The sequence below is a fragment of the Macrobrachium nipponense genome, chromosome 34, assembly GCF_015104395.2.
Source record: "Macrobrachium nipponense isolate FS-2020 chromosome 34, ASM1510439v2, whole genome shotgun sequence".
NCBI classification, from domain to species: domain Eukaryota; kingdom Metazoa; phylum Arthropoda; class Malacostraca; order Decapoda; family Palaemonidae; genus Macrobrachium; species Macrobrachium nipponense.
The window spans coordinates 30,509,776-30,533,552 of record NC_061095.1 but is presented as its reverse complement, the minus strand read 5'-3'; the positions used below and the strand labels follow the sequence as shown (position 1 = coordinate 30,533,552).

General features: G+C 41.4%; 2 protein-coding genes across 2 annotated transcripts in view; one reads left to right on the top strand and one right to left on the bottom strand.

Moving 5' to 3' along the window:
* Window positions 1-23,777, top strand: part of LOC135208074 (DNA-binding protein SMUBP-2-like) — a gene marked incomplete in the record, with an annotated part of 738,222 nt that overhangs the window by 334,935 nt on the left and 379,510 nt on the right.
* LOC135208010 (alkaline phosphatase-like) overlaps window positions 9,529-23,777 on the bottom strand; it is a 194,087-nt gene continuing 179,838 nt past the window's right edge. The window contains exons 10-12 of the mRNA XM_064240104.1: window positions 22,243-22,337; window positions 10,416-10,533; window positions 9,529-10,039 (exon numbers count right to left, since the gene is read on the bottom strand). Coding sequence (XP_064096174.1) covers window positions 9,900-10,039; window positions 10,416-10,533; window positions 22,243-22,337 — 353 coding nt within the window. The 3' untranslated portion in view covers window positions 9,529-9,899. The remainder of the gene's footprint in view (window positions 10,040-10,415; window positions 10,534-22,242; window positions 22,338-23,777) is intronic.

Here is a 23,777-nt window from a genome sequence, read left to right as displayed (position 1 = left end):
GGAGGAGTAGGCCAACCCCCCCCCTCTCTCTCTCCCGCCGTGTTACGCCGAGACCCTCCCCCCCCTTCCCCAGTTGCTCAGCCACCTTCCCTTTCTATAACGAACGGAGCCTTCCGTCGCAGCCGGGGCACCTTTGGTTATAGATTACTGGCTCCGCCAGCGGGCGGGGTGGTCACTACTAGTGGTCGGTTGCTTGCCTACTATATCCCTTTAACATCTCCCCCCTCCCGCTACCGGAAGGGAGGCTTGCTTCTTACCCGGGCACTCTTCAGTAGACGGGTGGAGGAAGGTTTAATTATTATTGTTATTTTAAGTAGGATATACCCTAATTTTACGATGATTTGTTTTAATTTTATTATTCATTTGTTTTACCATCCCCCGCCATTATTCGTCGTAGTTTCCTTTTCACCACCACACCTTGGTTGGGAATTCTATCTCTTTTGTCTCCGCCGCCAGCGGAGCAAGTAGCCTAGGACCAACCAACCAACCTTGTTACCCAACACGTATTATGGCTGGGTGCTCTGGTTTCATCTAACTTTCTCGCTCCGGCACCAGCGGAGCAACTGTTAGGCTGTAAGTGTTCTCCTGATACTTATGTATCTTTCCACTTACAGGCTACCAACTGTCAGGTCTGGGATGCAAGCGACGTTGTACAACCCTGCGGCCACGATGAGTGCAGGTCTCACGCTCCATGTGCCACGCCATTCAACGATATGATCGTCTGGCACCCGGAAGCCTGCGCCATCTGCTACGACCTAGTCAGTCAGCTGGTGGAGGGGGTAAGTCGATTATAGGCTTCTTTATCATTTTACTAACACTCTTAGACATAAGTTTTGTTAACCCGTTCCGCCAGTAGAAGCTCATCTCACCTTTTCTTTCAGGCTACTGGTGTGAGGGAGGTCGCCCTTGCTACCCTGAAAGCGTGGGTGGGCGGCTTCGGGAAGAACGCCGCCAAAGGCCAGCCTACATCCCTGACAAGAAGCTGGCCGTCCAGATCTTCCCTGCGGGCAAGTCAACAGGGTATGTTGACCCCTTGTCCGCAGCCCCTCTCATAGCCTCCCATCCAGCAAGATATGCAGCAATCTTTCGGGGTCGTAGCCACACAGGAGTCGGTCCCGGACGTCGCTACCCCTGGACCTCAACATCGAGCCTATGGCGGTACGGGCAGAGGATTTGTTGGTTGAGGTAGGTGTTGGTGTCCAGGGCGCCCAAGGTGTTTCCTTGGGCGTTCCTGGATCTTCTCCTGTCCCTTCTTCAAGCGCTTCGTTCCAAGGCTTTGTGGGATCTGAGATCCCTACCCGCTCTCCCGCTCTCTCTGTACCCCCAAAGGTGAAGGGACAGAGAGAACCGAAGACTCTAACTAAGACGACTTCTAAGAAGTCATCTTTCGTCTTCTTCGGCTAAGAAGTCTTCGACTTCTTACGCTGACGCGGTGAAGGCCAAGCCGAGCTCTTCCTTACTCGAAGAGCTCTAGAAGCAAGCTTCTAAGGAGAAGGCTCGCGCGCTCCCGCCGAGCCAATGCCTTCATCGGCCTCCACCGCATCCACTCGGTAACGCCGGTGGGAGGAGCGGGACCCAGCACCTTTGATCCCACTGCTTTCTCAGCAGTGGTGATGCAACAGTGTGCGGGGCGAGATGGTCGGCTCCCAAGTCTCCGCCCTGGGGACGAAATTTGAGCAGATGTTCGCACAACTGTCGAGCACTATGTCACTCAATCAGGCCAGTCCATCCAAGATCTCTTCTAAACAGAGTTAGAGAGAACATGCAGGACCCGAGTAGCTGGGCTCTCTCAGGTCCCCCTTCCAGTCTCCCCCCAGTGCCAAGTGCTGGTATTTTCCAGCTCCCGCCATACGACTCTCTGCCAGCTTTCTCTATGGAGAAAACCCATGGAGAGTAGCTGCCTACGCTCCATTTAAGGATGGTATGATCTCTCATCCCGGAGTATGGAACTCGAAGGATTGAGGACTTCGAGTTTATCCTCCGGGTTTGACGCAGCCTTTCATCGGCTATGCTAGGCTGACCGTAGCGGCTCTTACTAGGGAAGACAAGATCTCTAGGGAGGATGTTCTCTACAGTAGGGATCATGCCCAACGGGAATGGGTTCACTGCCTTGAGACTGGGAGTGCACAAACACCAAGCTCCAGGCCTATAAAGAGTCCTTTCACTATTTGCGACGGGAAGAGGAGGCTTTCTCTTCCGTTCGCCACAAAAAATAGTAGAGAGGACTCTTCAGGCAGTCCTCAAGGATGAGCCCATGCCACAGCTAAGGGAGGCGGAGTCTACTTCTACCGCTCTTCCCAGCTTTTGGAGAATTGTGGGAGAACTTGCCAGCCACTTCACGCTTGGCAAGCTCAAACCGGACTGCGCATGGACCAGTTCGGCGAGAAGCTTCCAAGGCTGCCTGATTCCTTGATTCAGGCGGAGTTCGATGCGCGAACTAGGTTTTGGGCAGGTCCCTCAATTCATGATCATAACGGAGATGGCTGCTCTCTCATATGCTACGGAACCTCTGTTTAAGATCTTGGCCAAATCCCAGCTTCAGACGGTTCAGACGGATGCTTTCGACTTCTTCCAAGCTAGGAGGAATTGCCGAAAGCACGTTCTGCAGGAGTGCACTATTAGGCACGAGCCTAATTTAGACTCCTGGCTTCTAGCATGTGGGGAGCGGATTTCTCTTGCCCCAGAGTCCGCTTGTAAAATGAAGTTTAACCCACCACGAGGCTGCTAGGCTCAACCAGAGCCTTAGAGCTAGGTAGGTATTTCATCCAAGAGGAAGCAAGAATCCGTCCCCACTGCTGGTAAGAAACCAAAGAAGTCTGGTAAAAGGTTCCAGCCTTACCAGAAACACCAGCAACAGCAGCAATTTGTTCAGGCCGTCCCGGTTACCCAACAGGGACAACCCGCTAGTGCTAAACAGAACCAGCCCATCCTCCTGCTGTCTCCATCAATCACAACCTTCAACCTCCTACGCACTCTCGCCGGCCTTCAACCCTACTAAGTATGAAGGTCAGGGCTACCCTCCCTTTTTAACAAGCAACCGAGATTGTAGGGCGAGAGGCTACTTTTCGCACCAGCGTGGCGCGGAGGAAGGGCGACAAGGAGCAGGCAGTTCAGAGGAGGGCTGGTTGGTCAACCCACCCATCAAACAATGAGGCTCCCCAGGTAGGAGGGAGACTGTTCCTCTTCCGTCACAGGTGGGGGTTCAGCAATTGGGCACAGAGCATAGTGTCCAAAGGATTGGGTTGGAGTTGGATCAAAGATCCTCCTCCAATCAAATCATTCCACCAAATACCATCAAAGGAATTGACAGATTACGCGGAGGAACTCCTTCAGAAAGGAGCTATTGCGAGAGTCAAGCATCTAAAAATTTCAAGGTCGCTTATTCAGCGTTGCCAAAGAAAGGCTCAACAAAAAGAAGGGTAATCTTAGACTTGTCAAAAGCTAAACTCTTTCATTCGTTGCGACAAGTTCAAGATGCTTACCCTCTCGCAAGTAAGGACCTTACTCCGCGTGGAGCCGTCACATGCTCCATCGATCTTACAGACGCATACTATCATATCCCTATAGCCAGACACTTCCGCCCATTCTAGGATCAGGCTAGGAAATCAGACATTCTCATTCAAAGTGATGCCCTTCGGTCTGAATGTAGCCCCCAGGGTATTCACGAAAATAGCAGAAGTGGTTGTGCAGCAATTGAGAACTCAGGGAATCATGGTAGCAGCATACCTCGACAATTGGTTGATCTGGGCACCAACTGTCGAGGAATGTCTCAAAGCCACCAAAAAGGTAGTTCACTTTCTGGAACATCTGGGGTTCCAGATAAACAAAACGAAATCCAGACTTACCCCGGAGTCTCGTTTTCAGTGGCTGGGAATCCAATGGGATTTGTCTTCCCACAATCTGTCAATCCCAGTGGCCAAACGGAAGGAAATAGCAAAATCTGTCAGGCAATTTCTCAAATGGAAACAAACATCAAGGAGAAACCAGGAAAGAATCCTAGGGTCCCTTCAGTTTGCTTCGGTAACAGATATCCTCCTGAAAGCAAGGCTAAAGATATAAATCGAGTTTGGCGATCGAGAGCAAACACCAAATCTCGAGACAAGTTGTCAGTAATTCCACAGATCCTTCGCAATCAACTCCGTCCATGGTCAAAGTAAAGAACTTAGCAAGCGGGTACCCCTTCAATATCCCTTCCAGTGTTAACCATTCACACGGATGCCTATCCCGTCGGGTGGGGGGGATGGGGGGGGGGGGGGATATTATCAGTTCAGACAGGTTCAGGGGACTTGGTCAGTTCAATTTCGCCAGCTCCACATAAACGTTCTGGAAGCAATGGCAGTATTTCTTACCTTGAAGAGACTGCTTCCCCCGAAAAAGTCTCATCTAAGGCTAGTTTTCGGACAGTGCAGTGGTAGTTCATTGCATCAACAGAGGAGGGTCCAAATCCAAGCATGTGAACCATGTCATGATAGCCATCTTTGCCCTAGCAAACAAACACAAATGGCATCTGTCCGCCACTCACCTGGCGGGGGTAAGAAATGTGATAGCAGACGCTTTGTCCCGGTCAGTTCCTCTGGAATCAGAATGGTCCCTAGACGACGGGTCATTCCAGTGGATATGCCGGAGAGTCCCAGGTCTCCAAGTAGATCTCTTCGCCCTCACAAGCGAACAACAAGCTCCCTTGCTATGTGGCCCCCAACCTGGACCCTCTGGCTTATGCCACGGACGCCCTGTCGTTAGATTGGGATCAGTGGAGAAAAATTTATGTTTTTCCCCCAGTGAATCTTCTCTTGAAAGTCTTAAGCAAGCTGAGGACTTTCAAGGGAATAGTAGCTCTGATTGCACCGGACTGGCCCAAGAGCAACTGGTATCCTCTTCTTCTGGAATTGGGGTTCTCTCCGACCTCAACGGATTCCCAATCCCAAGCTGTCACAATCAGTACAAATGAGGACTGTGTTCGCTTCCTCAGGAATTCTTCAGACCCTAACTTTATGGACTTCATGAAGTTTGCGGCTAATAAAGATGCTAATATTGATACACAAAATATTCTCTTCCTAGAATCAGATAAGAGAGAGTCAACCATTAGGACAATATGACTCAGCTGTTAAAAAATTAGCATCCTTTCCTGAAAGAATCAAACACTACAAACCATGACAGTTAATCTAGCTATATCCTTTTTCAGATCCTTGTTGAAAAAGGTTTAGCAGCTAGCACATATTACTACTCATAAATCGGCTTTGAAGAAGATCTTTCAGTTAGGTTTTCAGATAGATCTGACTGAATCTTATTTCACGTCTATTCCTAAAGCCTGTGCTAGACTTAGACCTTCTCAAAGGCCTACTGCAGTTTCATGGTTCTTAAATGATGTCCTCAAACTAGCTTCAGATACTGACAACTCGACTTGTACATTCATAATGCTTCTTAGAAAGACATTATTCTTATTAAGCCTAGCTTCAGGAGCTAGAATTTCAGAACTGTCGGCTCTATCCAGAGAGGCGGGTTTCATGTGGAATTCCTCCCTCAGGAGAAGTTCTGCTTGTCCGGATCGTAGTTTTTTGGCTAAAAATGAGGATCCTCTTGCAAGGTGGGCCCCTTGGAAAGTCATCCACACTGCCCCAAGACCCTTCTCTCTGCCCAGTATCAACTTTAAGAGCCTTTCTATCCTCGTACATCCTCAAGATCCTCAGGTTCTCTCTTCATGGATAGAAAAAGGTGGTACTTTGTCAGTAAAAGGTATTAGACAACAAATCCTTTACTTCATTAAACAAGCCAATCCTGATCATTCCCAAAAGCACATGACATCAGGGGAGTAGCCACCTCAATTAATTACTTTCAACATATGAACTTTGAGGATCTTAAAAAGTATACTGGATGGAATCTCCGACAGTCTTTAAACGTCATTATCTAAAGTCCTTGGAATCTTTAAAATTTTTTTTTTCAGCAGTAGCAGCGGGAACATTGTTTCTCCTGATACTGTATAGTAGTCGTAGTACAGATCCAGGTCTCCTTTCTACCTACCTCATCCAACATGCCTCACCCTATCGCCATGCTACTCGGATATCAATTAGCCTTAGCCGCTGAAATCATACTAGTGGATTGTCCCTTATTTTTTGCTAGGGACATCCACACTTGTACTGATATGTACTCAGTGTACCTACCCTTATTTTTATGCTAGGGTAGGACACAATGTGTTTGTATATTTTGTAAATAATTTATAAGTAAATCTATTTTGTAATATTACACTGCATTATTATAATTTACTATGTTTACGTGTAATTTTAAGTACTTTGCATGACTAACTTTCTTTTATGTTACTGTTTAGAATAAGTTTAGGCTTAATACTTAGTTTATATGCTATAATTGATTTACTTATATTATATCCCTCATTTTACAACTGCTTTTCATTGTCCTTTTTTCCCATCTTGTCTGTTTCTCTGGTACTCTTTCATAGGCCGACACGAGCTGAGCCCAGAAAAGGGATTTTGACGAAGGAAAAAATCTTTATCTCTCCATATTTTGGTGTTTTTTAGGGCTCCTTTTATAGATGGAATTCTGTGTAACAGAACATTTTGTACCAGTCATTAATATATAGATTATATATATTAAGTAATATATATAATTACAAATAATATAATTATATATATATATATAATACATTATATGTATATTATATATATATTGAATATATATAATACATATATATATATATAGATATATATATACTATAATATTATATATATATATAATATCTATATATAATCAGTTTATCAGGTTCTACATTAGGAAAGAGATTTTAAGAAATAAGCATGGTGGTGGAACCAAGATTTACCAAGGATAATTGAGGAGAGTTCAGCCTTCCAACTGTGGCAGAAAACAGCCAGGTTAAAAGTAGAGGGAGACAAAAAAAAAAAATTTATGTCATTTTCAAAGAAGAGAATCTCTAAACAACTGAGGGAAAAGAGAAATATTAGATATTTAAATGATCGTAGAAGGATAGAAAGTATAAGTAAGATGAAAATGGAGAAATGAAAATTAGATATTAAGAGATACTGGAATAATGGAGGCACTGCTTTGGAAACCAAAGTGAAAATATACATAATACAGAGGACATTGCCATACTTGTATCATAGTAGAAAATAAAAGGAAAAGGTTACAAGAACTGTTGAGATGAGGAAAATGGGAAAGCCCTATGACCATCCAAAATAGTAAATGACTTAAAAAAAAGTATGTAGTAGGCAAGTTTTCTAAAACATATGGAAACCTGTCAAAAAAAGAGATTAGACCAGAAGATTGGAAAAAGAGCCTTATAGTAATGGTATGCAAAGGAAAAAAGGATGCACTGCAGCATGGAAATACAAATAAATGATTGCTTGAGCATGCTTTGAAAACTTTAGAAAAGTTTTTGGAGGTAAAACTGAAAAAAATTGTTAATCTAAGATTGAGAGTTCAATATCAGAAGTAGTCTTTATAATGATGGAACTGCAGCAAAAGTTCTGTGGATAAGAACATTACTACATCACAAATTTGTGGATCTTTGTAAGGTATTGAACAGAGTACAGAGACAAATAATAAAATGGGCATTACAAAGGTTGTATAGTGTTCCAGAAAGATTCATTGAGCTAATGATGTTACTTTACACAACACTAGATGTGCAGTGAAGACAGTGGCAGGTGTACTGTGTTTGCGTAATTTAATAATTGAAGGAATTATAAAGACGTTCAGAAAAGGGAGCCCCTTGGAGCTGTTTTTTTTTATAGATGACATAGTGTCACAGCAGAGTTTGAGGTATTGGTTGTGGAAACAAAGCTTATGGTGACTAAAAAGGAAACAAAAGAGAAACTACAGTGAGGAAAATGACCAATTGGATGAACTCAAAATTTTGTAGTGAATGTATAACAGATCGGGAATAAAAAACATACATGATGTAAGGATTTTTGGTGTTTGAAGTACATTGCAAGAGGAAATGGAGAAGATAGGGAAGTTGAGAACCATATTGTGATAGATATGCAGGCCTCAGAAGAGTAGAGCATATCTGTCATCCTGGTGAACTCACTGGGCTTTGAAGCAAAAGTTGAGAGAGCAGTGTGAAAAGAGTAGCTGCAGCATGGATGACATGGAGAGAAACACCTTGACTACTGGTAACTAAAATAGAATGCCTCATTGGTAGAGAGAGCTAAGACTTTCAGTGGGTAATAAGGTCTGCAATTTTACACAGCTGAAGACTCTCAAGTAAAATGGATTCAGGAAAAACGACTTGAGATCACAAAGAATGAAGTATTTTGGACACATGAGAAATGATGAGTCACATGTGATCAGGAAACAGTAAATGTGAAAATAGCTGGGCATAGATCTAGATAAAATAGGAATTCAGGCAAAAGTTGCACATGACAGAAGGTAGTAGATAGAGTTCATGTCTAACCATATAAAGGGAAAAACTCTTGTAGAAATTTTATGATGATATTTGAAACAAGATATTAGGTAACTTTAAATCTAAATTGACGATGGAACATTTACATAACCGTTATCTATCTCTGTCAGCATTTTTCTTATCTGTCATGTAAGATCTTTATTTGAGCTTTTGAGAGGAGAATTGAGGTTAAGTCATGCTCCTGGAAGTGAGAGTAATGCTGATCAAACTGTTTTTTTAATGGACTGAGCTTTCTTGCAGTGTATCAGGTTTTGGTGCTATTAGAATTTTTTATCTCTTAATGGTAAGCTTAATATGGTAACTATAGCCTTTGAATTTGACTGATACTGTACATAAAGATTCTTGTGTAATGGCTTGTATGTCCAGTTTCATAATATACTTGAAAATTAAGCTCTTATATTTTAGCAGATAATGAGATTTTTCATAAGATAATTTGTAATTTTGACAGTGAGGTGTTATCTATTTAAATAGAAGGTTTACTAATTGTTAATATCATGTTATTTTTATGAAGTTTTCTATATATACTATATATTTTTTAAGGTAGCGGAGATAACTAGGCATTTTTTGGTAGAATAGAAACAGTATGGCGTTAACTGGTTTGATTTTTAGAACTTTCAGTTAAATTAGTTTCTTATCTTTATTCAGTTTTAAAAATGTAACTTGTGTCTTTGTTGCATCTTGAACCCAGAAATAGTCTGTGTAATAGTTCCACTTTATTGGCAATTCTGATACATATCTGCAGTGTCATTCATCTGTGGTCTACCTCAGCCTCATTCCCACCCTTAAAAAAAAAAAAATCCAGAATTGTAGTAAATTCTTCATAATTTTCTATCCACCCCACAATCTATAACATAAAACTGTTAGACCATGCCATGCCCAGCACTATACAGTGTATAATATGTCTCCTTTTTTCCCCATACCCACACTTGCCAGTTTCCCACAAATTGCATCCAATCTGTTCTCACTGTTTACTTTTATTGCCATGGTTTACCAGCACCTTAATACTAAAACATAAAAGACAGTTTTCCTTGTTCATTTTCATTGCTCTCCAGTCTCATTAGGATTAAGATGAAATATCACTCTTATGTGAGAGAGAGAGAGAGAGAGAGAGAGAGAGAGAGAGAGAGAGAGAGAGAGAGAGAGAGAGAGAAAGAGTGAAACATACTGTATACTACTGTATGAATGTAAAATGTTTTTTTATCAGTTGTATAATTATCAGTTTAACATTAGTGTATGCCATATACTGTATGTATTTATTTACATAAAAATCATGTTGCATGTGGTGTTCATGAATGGTTTATAGCTATCTACAATTTCTCATGTCACCAGTAGGTTTTGGAGGATGCCTACTGAAACAATAGAGAATTATACTATATTCTACATTCCAGATATTATAGTACAAGTTTTAGGTAGAGTTCTCATCTGTCTCAATATGTAGTGAGGGTAACAGATTGCATTACTTTATAATTGATCATCGTCTTAATATTCGGGAAAGGTGAACTTCTGGTCGAGTACAGTTGATCTTGTAGGGGCCTATACAGGCAGCAAATCCCATTACATGAGCAATATAAGTTTGTTCATGTAGTGTGTGAAACAGATGAGCCATTGGACCTGGAAATGTACATTGATTAATGAGGTAGCCATTCATATTTTTCTATGCCATTTTATGCCAGAAGTAAAAAAAAAATATGGATGGAAATCTCAGTCCTTCTTACCTCTGTTGAAAGGAAAGTTCTACAAAGCAAATCAGGTTACCTTTGTCAAGTTTGAATTAGTTATGCAATTTCTGAAGTAAATGAGATGCAGTTGGCATATTTTACATTGAGAGCAAAGTTTTCTCTTGTAGTTCAAATGAAGTTTTCTCAGATTTAATTGTTACAATATTTATTTTAGAATGGAATACTTTCATGATGTGCACATTTATGTTGATATGGGAAAGTTAAAGGTTTATTTTTTCTCATATTTTCTCATACACTGAAAGATTTACCTTGAGCATATGTAGCCACATCATCCCCACTGTGAGATTCTAATGCGTTCGGAACAGCTACAATTGGTGTATACTCCTTATGTAATGTATCCACGTTGCTAATATCAGGTCTTGTCACCTAGAGAAAATAGATAGTTGTACATAACTCAGTGTTTTGAAAATTTTAATTGAATGATAAGATTAAGTAAAGATTTTGGTTAGATATGGTATGAAAATTTGTAATAAAAGAATTACAGTGGTACCTCGAGATACGAAATTAATCCGTTCCGAGGCGGCCTTCGTATCATGAGCTTTTCGTATCTTGGACCGCATTTTACATGTAAAATGGCTGGTCTGTTCCAAGCCCTCCAAAAACACCCCAGTAAATTTCATAATAAAGCTAAATTGACCTTTAAACAATGAAATACTACAACAATTTGGACCATTCAATACCTAACTTAATACGTACTGCTAATTACCTGTAAATAAAGTGTATTAGTGTACATGGTATACTACAAGAAATACTGTACGTATGTAGTAAAATGTGGAAGCTTACATTTCGAGTGAGGCTATCTCCGAAAGTGGCGACAGAAGAGGAGGACAAACGGCAGATACATACGTACACTTAACTTTACGAAACACAAAAAAATGTAAGGAAAACACATAAACTAAACTTTACGAAACACATTAACCCTTTAACGCCGAAGGGGTATAATAAAAATTGGCTCCTTTTTTTGTCATTGCCTGAAGTTTAGTATGCAACCATCAGAAATGAAAAAAAATATCATTATCATATATAAATAATGCGATATATGATAGCGCGAAAACAAAATTTCATATATACAGTAATTGTATTCAAATCGCTCTGTGAGCAAAACGGTTTAAGCTAACAAGTTATTTTCGTTGTATTGTACACTAAATTGCGATCATTATGGTATATAACACATTGTAAAACGATCAAAGCAACATAGAGAAAATATTATCACAAAATGATGCATGAATTCGTAACGCGCGGACGTAAAAAAATGTTTTCATACATTCAACTTCCCTGTCAGATATATACTTAGCTATAGACTCCGTCGTCCCCGACAGAAATTCGAATTTCGCGGCACACGCTGCAGGTAGGTCAGGTGATTTACCGCCCTGCCGCTGGGTGGCAGAAATAGGAACCATTACCGTTCTAGAACCAGATTTTCTCTGTCGCGGTAGTGTCAACATACGTTGTTGACTTGATTTTCGGTTTTCATCGCCATCGATCTTCTTGGCTGTCTTTTGCAGGGCAAGTACTGGGTCTTTGGTTTGGCATACGCTTTTATTAACTTTTTAATGAATTTCGCTTCGAAATTTCGAAGAATATATTACGTGAAACTACCGAATTTTTCGGTAGACACTCACATAGTTTGCAAGAAAGGGAATTATTAATATTTATTCATTAATACGTGTAATAAGTGTTAGAACTTTATTGAGGAAATATAAAACTCTAATTTCCTACTTTAGGAAGTCAGAAAAGCATATAACTAGATACGCTTCCTTTAGAAGCTTTAATAGCTTTTGTGCTAACGAGCAGTTAGAGTATTAGCAGTATAGTAGTTGTTGCATCCTCATCACCTTCTTACTCCACAGAAACTACAAATTCATATTTGCAAATTTGAAGATAAATGGATGTAGCTCAAAATGTGAGCTCTTAAAAGGTAAGAAGTGAATATAGTGTTCCCCATTGCAGTGGAGGGTGCGTCTGATCGGCTCTGTCTCGCTCCCAGGTCTAGACCTCTTCCAAGCTCCCAAGCCCAGAGGAGAAGGAATGTCGAAAGCCATACGGAGGTTTCAGAGAATCCCCACCGGTCAGGCGTCCCCTCGGCAGGTTCTGTAGTAGCGTCCCAGACTGCCAAGGATAGCCGTTGGAAAGGCATCCTAAAACAGTGTTTTTCGTCATCCGATTCTTCATCGAAAAAAAGGGTGGAGTTCTGACAAGCTATCGAGACCTCTAAAAGATCGTGGAAATTCGCCAGCTCTGGATTTCTAGCCCCGGAAAGTTTTTCCGGAGGACTATCCACCTGAGAAGATGAAGAAAGAGATTTATTCATCAAATCCTCCTTCCCCTAGATCGGATACGGAGAAAGAAGACGTTGCTACGAAGATCCTGAAGGAAATGCAACAGCAAATATCTTCGTTGGTTGGAGTATTAAAGAAGGATCCTCCTCGGAGAAAGGACCGCTTCCTTCCTATCAAAAAATCCCGTCCAGCAGAAGTTTCAGATAGCTCGGACGAGGCGCCAGCCAGGCGCAAAACGCCTACCAGGCGAGAGGCTCCAACCAATATTGATACATACAGGATCGAGGCGCCTGCCAGGCTCCAGGCTCCTGCCAGGCGCCGGGCAGGCGCCTGCCAGCCGCAAGAAACCATCCAGGAATGATGCATCATCCAGGCGCCAGGCGCCATGAGCCAGGATCTCCAGCTTCATCTGACATGGAGTTAGAAGTTGACTAGGAGGCTCCTCTTTGGGACTTTTCGCAGGATCAGTTTTCGCCTGACAGGGGCTCAAGATGTCGCACAGGCGGCCGTAGCCCTTGTCAGGATGTGGTTGATTCTGCAAGAGGTTTTTCGCATTCAAGACCTTCTCCTGATAGGGACGCTAGTTGTCGCACAGGCTGCCGTCGTCCTTATCAGGACGGTACTAATGTGAATAAGGGCAAATTGCAGGATCGGCCCTCTCCTGGCGGGGACTCAAGATGTCGCACAGGCGGCCGTAGCCCTTGTCAGGTTAGAGTCGGTACTGCTAAAAGCCCTTCACCTTGCAAAAGGAGGCGTTCTCCTCCGGTTGCTCATTCTCCCAACTTGACTGGACAGGAAATGGAAGGTAGATCGGAATTGGAAGCCAATAAGGGGGCAGGTCTCTCAGTTTATAAGACCTTAGCAACCCTTTTATTGAGAGAATTCGTTCATTACTAGTAAGAGGATATTAAAATCATCCTCCTTCTGAAATAATGCAACCAACCATTTCCAGAAAGAGTGGCAATCGTTTGGAAATTGGACAAGATTCGTACGAGCTCTCATTCATTGATTAGAGGCTCTTCCAGATAATAGAGGCGTAGAATACGGCCTTATCTCCAAGAGAATAAAAGCTTGAGAGATTCTCTTGGATCCTCGGTTTTCATTTGCAATCTCTTTCGGCTAATACTAATTCGTGTTTATTGACGAAAAGAACGAAGAGAGTAAAATTTCCATTCTCTCTCTGCATTGGAGAGGAAAGAATGTAGTAAGAAAATTTGGTGTATACGACTACTGTATGACAAGTCATATACGCATACCATAGTTACCTTTGTGGTTCGCTACGGAATTATCTGTATCCTTACAGGAATTTCCTAGTAAGGACTACGCTTAAAGGGTTTGTTACAACAACACCTACTCAGCTTCGGTATTTAACGAAGGTTGTTTTGCTTAAATATGCATTATTGAGAGCTTCCTTAGGCTCGAGAATAATTTTATCATATTCCTTCATTGAATGGAGTAACTGGCAACTCAGGAAGAATGCAGCGAGGCAGCGAACGGGACTGCTGTCATTGTAAGCCAACACAGTAACATCTAGTTCTCAGTCATGAACGGTTGGTTACATCTCTCTCCTACGGGATCGAATGGTTAACCGTATCTTCCCCCTACAATCATGGACTTAGCCTTGAATTGAGGGGATTTATAGGCAAACATGAATAACATTGTATTTGTTTTGCTAAGAAGTTTTCAATAAAAAGATCCCTTGTAACCTTTCGGTACTGTTTACCGCAATGTAACAGGATTATAAGAAAGAGATAGCAATATGATTCTAACGCAGTAGAGCAATATATTATATGATGCTCTCATGCTTACGAAAGCATAGTCTTATTAGAGAACATTCTCAGTGAGAATTTGTTAGGAACAATTTTTTCTTCGTGATAGAAGTTTGTTCCCCTGAATGGGCTATATTAAGCCTATCAAGTTCTTCCTATCAAGAAACGGAAATAACATTTGAGAGGGTGCCGGGTACCAGGACAGAGGTACAGATGTCCTGGCGCATATTCTAAAGAATCACACCAGTGGCAGAAGCAAAAATAATGGACTTGGTAATTTCTCGATATAGCGAGTTATTAATCGAAGGGTTCAGTAGCCTCTCTGACAGTAGGCTCGGTAACGGCACGGTTCGTTCCTGATTTCGTTCCCCGTCTAACTTGAAGGAGGTTCGATCCCAAGGAGGGACGAAATGATTTAAATCAATTAAGCCATTTCCACAGCTCTCTCATATTTCAAGAAGCATTGAGAATCTCTTTTTTCGCCCCTGTTCGCGTTAACAAGAGAGAACCTGTTTGGAACACGGACACGGAACGTAACGATCCTTAAGAGGTTCGCTGCACGATGTTGCACGTCCATGAGAATCTTCTCGATCGACGATAATAACTATTAACGTCTGTACGTATAAGCTGAGTTGGAAAGAGAGTTGTGGAAATCTGCGATACGTCTTCTTCATACATAGATCTTTTCGCAAAGTTGAAGACGAAAAGACTTCCTCTAGACTGCTTCCTTATCCTCAAACCAAGAGAGGTAGCAATATACGCCATCCTTTACTTTGAAAGGGAAATAAACATTAATTTTTTCTCCAATATATAAATTCTTAATGGACGCATTTAAGATATTTACTGGCGTCAGAGGAAGAGAGGATGATGCCTTTTGCCCCATTTTTGCCTTCGGGAAGCTGGATTCACAGAGGTCACGTCCTTCTTACAGCACTTTTATAAAGGCTTTCACAAGAGAGGCGGTCTACTCTATCAGCCTCACTTAGAAAGGACCTCAAAAACCTCTACACTCTGAGTCTGTCTGCGTGCAGACTGACGAGAAGTGATATGGATGAGAGGATTTTGCAAGGTGAATGACAAGGGTCATAGAAAAGACATAGAAGTGCTGCAGATCGTGCTGGATTGAATGAGGAAACTGTCCTCTTCCGATACCTCTGTGACCCACATAGCGGTTTTTCTTCCCTTTCTGAGAGAAGAATCACCTTTGTATTTATATCTGCTATCACAGATTACAGTAGCAGGCTATACTCTGTCTTTACAAAGGAACTTGAAGATAACAGAGGACTAAGTTCCTTGGGATCTTACACGATACCTCGAGAAAACCAACAGTAGGACATTATGTACTTCGAGTTGGAATCTTTTCGTGGCCCGCAGATTCCTTGTTCCGACAAGTGGGAACCTCCTCATCAAGCTTCTTTAGAAATCTTATGAGAAAATTCATTTTTTCTCTTGGCTCTAACAACTAGTGAATTTAAGTTATGAGGTCTCGCATCGGATTCAATGGAGGCTCGACTATTGGTTCTTACCATCACATTATTTCTGGAAAAGAATTAACACCCTTCTAACCCTGCATCAGAGCTCTGAAGTTAAGGGACTTTCCCATTTGAAAGGGGAAGAGATAGAAGGGTCTCTTTGCCCGGTCGGGGCGCTTAAACTTTATCTTTAATATAAGAAATCGCTTAAGGGTTTTCTATAGAGTCTTTGGGCTGCGATGAGGACATGAAACGCTTCCCAGAAGGCATTCAGAAGGAGAAGACAAGAACCAAGAAAGCCCTGGGATCGCCCACTTTCGGCTCAGAGTCATCTTCAACTTCCAGACCTTCCCCTCCTTCGGACAAGGAGAGGGAAGATTCTACAACGAGAGACTACCTTGACAGGCAGGAATAGAGCTCGTCAGCAACGAAAGTATTCACGAAGGATCCTCCCCGAAAGAAGACTCGTCTCTCTCGTCCTGTTGAGAGAGCCAATCGTCTACGGGACGTGATTGGCTCCAAGCTCCTCTCCTGGTCCTAGGCCAAAGGATCCAGGTAGAAGAGAACCTTCCACCCTTCTCCAGTCTCCGGACAAAATATTGTCTGTTTTTTTGTTCAGGATCTTCGGACAACGAAGCGCTAGCCAGGCGCCAAGTGCCAAACAAGCGAAAAACGCTATAGGCAGACAGCTCGAATGAACGAGTTTATTGTCTGATGCGGAGAAGGAGCGGACCACCAACCTGGCACAAATGCGCCAGAGTTGAACAGATCGGACAGGTGAGAGTGTCCGATGTGGACATCGCTAGCCAGCCTCGAGACTCCAGCCATGCTCGAAGCTCCAGCAAGTGGGGAGGAGCCAGCCGGGCGCCAGCCAGGCGCCAGGCGCCAAAAAGCGCCAGCCAGGAGCCAGGCGCCAAGCGCCATCCAGGCGCGAGGCGCCAGCCAGGCTCCAGGCTTCATCCAGAAGAGAGCCATATCAAAGAGCACCCTGGTCTTCTTTGAGACAAGTGTGATCTCTAAAGCACTTCATAAGTGACTTGATGATTCCTTCAGACAGCTGAGAATTAAAAGCGCATGAAGTGCGAGCTTTTGCGAATTCTTGTTCTTTCCATAACAATATGTCATAAAGGACATATTAGCTGTCACATACGGGAGATGCAACTCTGTGTTGACTTCCCATTACCCGAAGGACGTCAAGTTAACCTACGAGAGATCCTTCTCTTTTGGTTTATACGTGTCTGCGGATACGTTGCTGGGATAGGGAGCCGATACTGATCCTTAACTAGTGAGTTAAATTTATTTAATGTGATGTTTTTTCTTTGGGTTGTTTGAAAGGAGTTTGGGGATAACTCTTTTCAAATTAAGCACTAACCCTCGTGTTAGGATCAGGTGATCGGGATCGGTGTTGTGCTCCTTAATTATGCCACTAGGCCATAGGTGTATTGTATGTAAGTGGATAAGAACCCCATTGACAAAGGCCATCAGGTTCTGTCGAGTAAGTGGATAAGACCCCATGACAGTCCCACAAGAACTCTTAGCCATAGGTCACACAATCCTCGCTGAGGCTCTTGAGACGAAGCAGACTCCTAAGCAATAGCTAGGAAGTCAACCCTCCGTCTAAACAGATAGGAACAAAGGTTTTTTTTATATTACCTACAACGCATGTTGTTTACCTGTCTAATCAGTAATTAGCTGTCTCTTACCCTCCGCCAAAGGTGCCAATCAGCTAAGTATATATCTGACAGGGAAGTTGAATGTATGAAAATGATATTGTTATTGTACAATAAAGTTTCATACATACTTACCTGGCAGATATATATGATTAAATGGCCCACCCAGCCTCCCCTCAGGAGACAGGTGGAAGAGAAAATCTGGTTCTAGAACGGTAATGGTTCCTATTTCTGCCACCCAGCTGCAGGGCAGTAGATCACCTGACCTACCTGCAGCGTGTGCAGCGAAATTCGAATTTCTGTCGGGGACGACGGAGTCTATAGCTAAGTATATATCTGCCAGGTAAGTATGTATGAAACTTTATTGTACGATAACAATATCATTTTTTTCAAAAATTCACCATAAATCTAAATATTCTTCTAGAGACTTCCAATTTGTTTCAAAATGAAGATAAATGATTGAATATTACTATACTGTAAGAGTTTTAGCTTACAATTGCAGTTTTTAACCATTTCAGACGAGTTAAAGTTGACCGAATGTCGAATTTTTTATTTTTATTTTTTTATATGCAAATATTTTGAAAATGAGAAAAGCTACAACCTTTAATTATTTTTTGTTGTATTCTACATGGAATTGAGCATATTTTCATATATAAAACTCTATGAAATGCCTAATATGAAACGGAGCAAATATTACGAGAATGCGATGTACGCATTTCGGAAATTTGCGGCCGAGAAAGTTTTTTTTTTAAATTCACCATAGATCTAAATTTTGTGCTAGAGACTTCGAATTTGTTTCAAAATGAAGATAAATGACTAAATATTACTAGACTGTAAGTTTTAGCTTACAATTGCTTTTTTCGACCATTTCAGAAGAGTTAAAGTTGACCGAACGTGGTTTTTTTCTATTTATTGTGATTTATATGCAAATATTTCGAAAATGGGAAAAGCTACAACCTTCAATTATTTTTTTTTATTCTACATGAAATTGCGCACATTTTCATATATAAAACTTTATGTAATGGCTAATTTAAAATGGTGCAAACATAACGACAATCGGACAAAAAAATTTCTGATTTTTTCGGAAGTTACTGCGCGGACGTAAGGAAAATGTTTTTTTTTCTCATAAATTCACCATAAATCAAAATATTGTGCTAGAGACTTCCAATTTGTTGCAAAATGAAGGTAAATGATTGAATATTACTAGAATATAAGAGTTTTAGCTTACAATTGCGTTTTTCGACCATTTCGGTAGAGTTAAATTTGACCGAAGGTTGAAATTTTTGCACTTATTGTTATTTATATGAAAATATTTCAAAACTGATAAAAGCTATAACCATGGGTTGTTTTTTAGTTGTATTATGCATGAAATTGCGCACATTTCTATATATAAGACGTTATGTAACAGCTAATTTAAAATGGTGCAAACATTACGACAATCGCACAAAAAAATTTATGATTTTTTCGGAAGAGTTACCGCGCGGAGGGAAGGAAAAAGTTTTTTTCATAAATTCACCATAAATTGAAATATTGTGCTAAAGACTTCCAATTTGTTGCAAAATGAAGGTAAATGATTGAATATTACTAGAATATAAGAGTTTTAGCTTACAATTCCGTTTTTTGACCATTTCGGTAGAGTCAAAGTTGACCGAAGGTTGAAATTTTTGCACTTATCATTATTTATATGAAAATATTTCAAAACTGATAAAAGCTACAATCATGAGTATTTTTTTGTTGTATTCGACATGAAATTGCGCACATTTTTATATATAATACTCCATGTAACGGCTAATTTAAAATGGTGCAAAAGTTATGTCAAAATGACGAAATAATTTCTGAGTTGTGTCACTGATACTTTTTAGTGCAATAAGAAAGATATTCGCGCTTGCGCGCCTGCGTAACGATTGTAAACAAAACAACGCCTTGATACGTGAGCTCCCAGCATCCCCCAAGGCGCGTGATTCAAAAGTTTTCGGCTGGTAGGCCTATAAGTATTTTTCCGCGAATTTTAAAAAAAAACTTTTTTTATCGACGTAACATACATCCAATCGGCACCCGACAGACAATTTATGTCGATGTTTAATACATCCAATCGGCATTAAAGGGTTAACAAAACTGTAACACTTAACTTTACCAAAAACTAAATTAAAATTTTTTTTATTTTTTTATTTTTACATTTTTTTATACTTTTTTATACAAAATTTCAACTTCATCACCACCTTCAACTTTCTGTTTTTTAGTATCACTTGGTTCTTCCTTTTTGCTTACTCCTGCTAGTACTAAAGGCCTCTTTAAAAAATAACTATCCAAGGAAGATTGCTTCTGCCTACTTTTCACAATGTTCCTGAAACGACTCAGGCAAACGTCATCGAACTGCGCAAGCATACGACCTGTGTAAGCCTTTTCAGGGTGTCTTTTTTTCTAAAAATGATTGCACTTTATGAAAAGCAGCTAGAACATCCTTAATTTCTGCCATTGTCATAGGGTCGTCCTCCTCCTCCTCGCCGCTGCTAGAGAACTCCTCTTGAACGACGTTATGTTGCATGGCCTCCAACTCCTTTAGGTCATCCGTCGTAAGCTCCTCTTGGTGCTCCTCGAGAAGGTCGTTGATGTCGTCCTCGTCGACGACCAGCCCCATGGACTTATGGAGTGCAACGATCTCGTCAAGATCTGGTTGCAAAGCAATTTCAGGATCGTTAACTGTTTCTGAATCTGCAGCACCAGCTTCGCCCACGTCGAATCCCTCGAAGTCTCGGGCGGGTACGGCATCAGGCCAGAGTTTCCTCCATGAGGAATTCAAGGTTCGCCTCGAAACCTCCTGCCAAGCTTGGTCAATGAGTCGGATGCATATCACAACATCGAAATGCTCCTTCCAAAATTCACTCAAGGTGAGGTTTGTGGTATCGGTGATGTCGAAACATCTCTTGAAAAGATGTTTCGTATACAGCTTCTTAAAGTTCGATATCACTTGCTGGTCCATGGGCTGGAGGAGAGGGGTGGTGTTAGGTGGAAGATAAAGAACCTTGATGAAGGAATACTCCGCTAGGATATCTTCCTCGAGGCCAGGAGGGTGGGTAGGGGCATTGTCCAACACCGGCAGACATTTCAGAGGGAGGCGCTTCTCTTCCAAGAATTTCTTCACTGTCGGGCCGAAACACAGATTTACCCACTCCGTGAACAAAAGCCTCGTTACCCAGGCTTTCGCATTAGCCCTCCACATCACTGGAAGCTTCTCCTTCAACACTTTGTGGGCCTTGAAGGCTCGAGGAGTCTCGGAATGATACACCAGTAGGGGCTTCACCTTGCAATCCCCACTTGGGTTTGAACAAAGTGCGAGCGTAAGCCTGTCTTTCATAGGCTTATGCCCGGGTTGCTTCTTCTCTTCCTCTGTGATGTACGTCCGACGAGGCATTTTTTTCCATAAAAGGACAGTCTCAGCACAGTTGAAGACTTGCTGAGAACTGTAGCCTTCCTTGCTCATCACCTCGTCAAACGTCCTTTTAAAGGCTTCGGCCGCTTTCGTGTCTGAGCTGGCAGCCTCCCCATGCCGCACCACTGAATGGATGCCAGTCCGTTTACAGAATTTCTTGAACCACCCATGCGAAGCCTTGATGTCTGGGGTTGGCGTTGATGTCCCTTCTCCGTCGTCTTCGGCCTGGGCAATCAAATCGCCGAAAGTAGCGCTGGTCTTGTGGGATATTGCCGTCTCCGTTATCGTATCGCCAGCGATTTCTTTGTCTTTTATCCAGATGAGGAGCAGCCGTTCCATCTCGTCTTGCACGTGGGTCCTCTTGCTGGACAAAATAGTGTAGCTGCTTTGATGGCATCCTTCTGCTTAAGGATGGTGCCTATTGTCGATGGATTTCGGCCGTATTCCATCTTCGTTTCCAAAGAGAGCATCCTCTTCTTTTCGTGAATTTTAAGTTTCTTGGGACCCATGACTACGTATATACTGTACGTAATTATGTTATGCAGTACGTATAAGTATGGAGTAAAGTTCTCACACAACACGATATAGTATACTAACAACGGAATTACTAACGAATTTACGATAATAAACGAAATCTTTACAACGAACAAATACCGCGTGCATACGATAATGATGCTGCTACTGAGTGGCCGAGGCACGCCGCTACGTAAGAGATGTATGATGGGAGGGATGCTGACCAATAGGAGAGAAGGATCACATGGTGATGACTAGCATCAGGAACCAATGGGAGAGCGGGAGGATGGTGGCGAGTCTACTCTGTTGGCGGCTCGTGAGTTTCAAAATTGTTATTGGTGGTCTGGGCGAATCTCGGACTTTACAGCAACAACCTTTCGTATCTTGAGCAATTTTTGTATGTAGAGCTGTAAAATTTTTCGTATTAGCTTTCGTATCTCGAGTTTTTCGTAAGTTGAGCTTTTCGTATCTCGAGGTACCAGTGTATCTCATATTCCAGTTTCTGCAATTTACATCAGTTTATTTTAGGAAATGGAGTTCTATATTATTTGTATTTCTCCTTCATACTTATTTGTTAGTGGAAGGTAAGATATGAAATTGAGAATTTGTTTTATTATGAGACGAAATTCAAGTTTTTTCGTTTTATTTTTACCCCTAAGTATTGTGTAAGCAAGAAAAAGAGCCTTCTTGCCTTAGAGTCCTTTTACACTTGATTACTGTGTTAAATCAAAGCCACTATTTTGGTCAAGACCAACTATGAGAGAATTTTTCTATGTGTTGATTTGTTATAGGTAGCCCTTAAGGGGACCATAAGAGTAACTTCTGTGAGGTTGAACGGCAATTACACTATAGAAAATAGATTACTCAGTCAGTTTGGAATTTTTTTTCAGTATGAAAAATTGCTGAAAATAAGATTGTAATGAAACAAAAGAGCAGTCTTACATGAGTTCCATTCCAGTAATGATCATATGAAGGTCCATTAGTGAACATTAGTGTAGTATAAGGAAGGTGGTCTACTGTTGATATGTCAGCTACACCTGTAAAAATAATTATTACATAAAAAAAAATGATGCTAGAGGTTTTTTGTTAAGTACATAAAAATTTAGACAATAATTTTTTATAATTATTATTATTGCCATGGTTTCTCGGAAAAACTTGTATGACTCACGAAACAGGAATACACGTATTTATAGTCCTTGAATTTAGCAAAATCTAGGGGTTATTCAAAATGTTTGAAAAATATGACATTTAAAACAAGCAGGAATGAAAGCATTGAGCTTATGTTGCCTTATAAGTTGCCATCATAACCAGTGATAAGCCTATTTATAAATAAGATACCTTATTAAAGCATCTGATATTACACCTTTTTGGAAAAGGATACAGTTAGAGCTTAAAAAATCTGTTCTTTATGGTCTAGTATGAACTCATAGGGGAATCTTGAGATTCCAGCACAAGTAAAACTTGTATCTAAGTATACTTACTTCAACAAAAAAGAAAGGCTATTGTTCCTCACCTCTAAAGGCCTTGGTTTAGGTAAATGAAACTAAAGTGCTCTCTCATGACATTTGGAAAATACATTGTTTTAAGAATAGAAGAAGCTTTTGTACAAGCTTTGTAATCACAAATACAGTAGCATTAACCCATGTGTGAATTGCTCCAGTCACAAGAATTTGAAAGATCTCCTAAGGCAAAAAGACTGGTGTGAATGTTTAGCTAACGGCCAACTGGCCCAGAACAATATTCCGGCATCATAGAGCAGCCTGAACTGTAATTTAGGAGTGGAGTGAGCCAATGCAAGAGCAGGATGCAAGAAATCAGTCCCTCACTACTTTGGACCAATTAGACTTATGGGAGCTTCTTTTAGTAATGAATCTGCAGTATAAGACACAATCCTAAAAAAGTACATTTACTAAGCAGGAGAGTAGTAGTACAGTTAGTAAACAATTGTGTTGTAAAGGCTGGTGCTCTAGGAGAGAACAGTGCTTCAAGTGTGCCAGAATCATGAGGGATGATATCATGAAGAGGATGAAAAAGGGCAGTCATGCTTCTGAGATACTTCAAACAGTCTTTTCCTCCAAGGGAACCCAGACCCCAGGAGTAGGATGTAACTTGTGTTTTGAGGAGCTTCACTTATTGCCTGTATGAGCATCTTGCAAGACTTTTTTTTTCTTACCTTGGCAGTGGCTTGAACGGTAAGCAAACTTCATGGCCTCTCATGTGATGTAAAGCACTCAAGGGGTTTGGGATCCATATCACGAGTTTTTCCCAGATTTCATTGTGAAAACTCAGAACCTATCGATCCCTGATGCCAGGTTTAAATCCATTTCGATCCCCTCCCTAGAGGACTCTGTGGGTAGTGATCTGGATGAGGTGTTACTTCATCCTGTCAGGGTATTGCAGTATACTACCTATAGAGAACTCAACATCTCAGTCTTGAGTGTCAATGCCTCTTCATAGTACTGGCAGGGCTAAGAAAG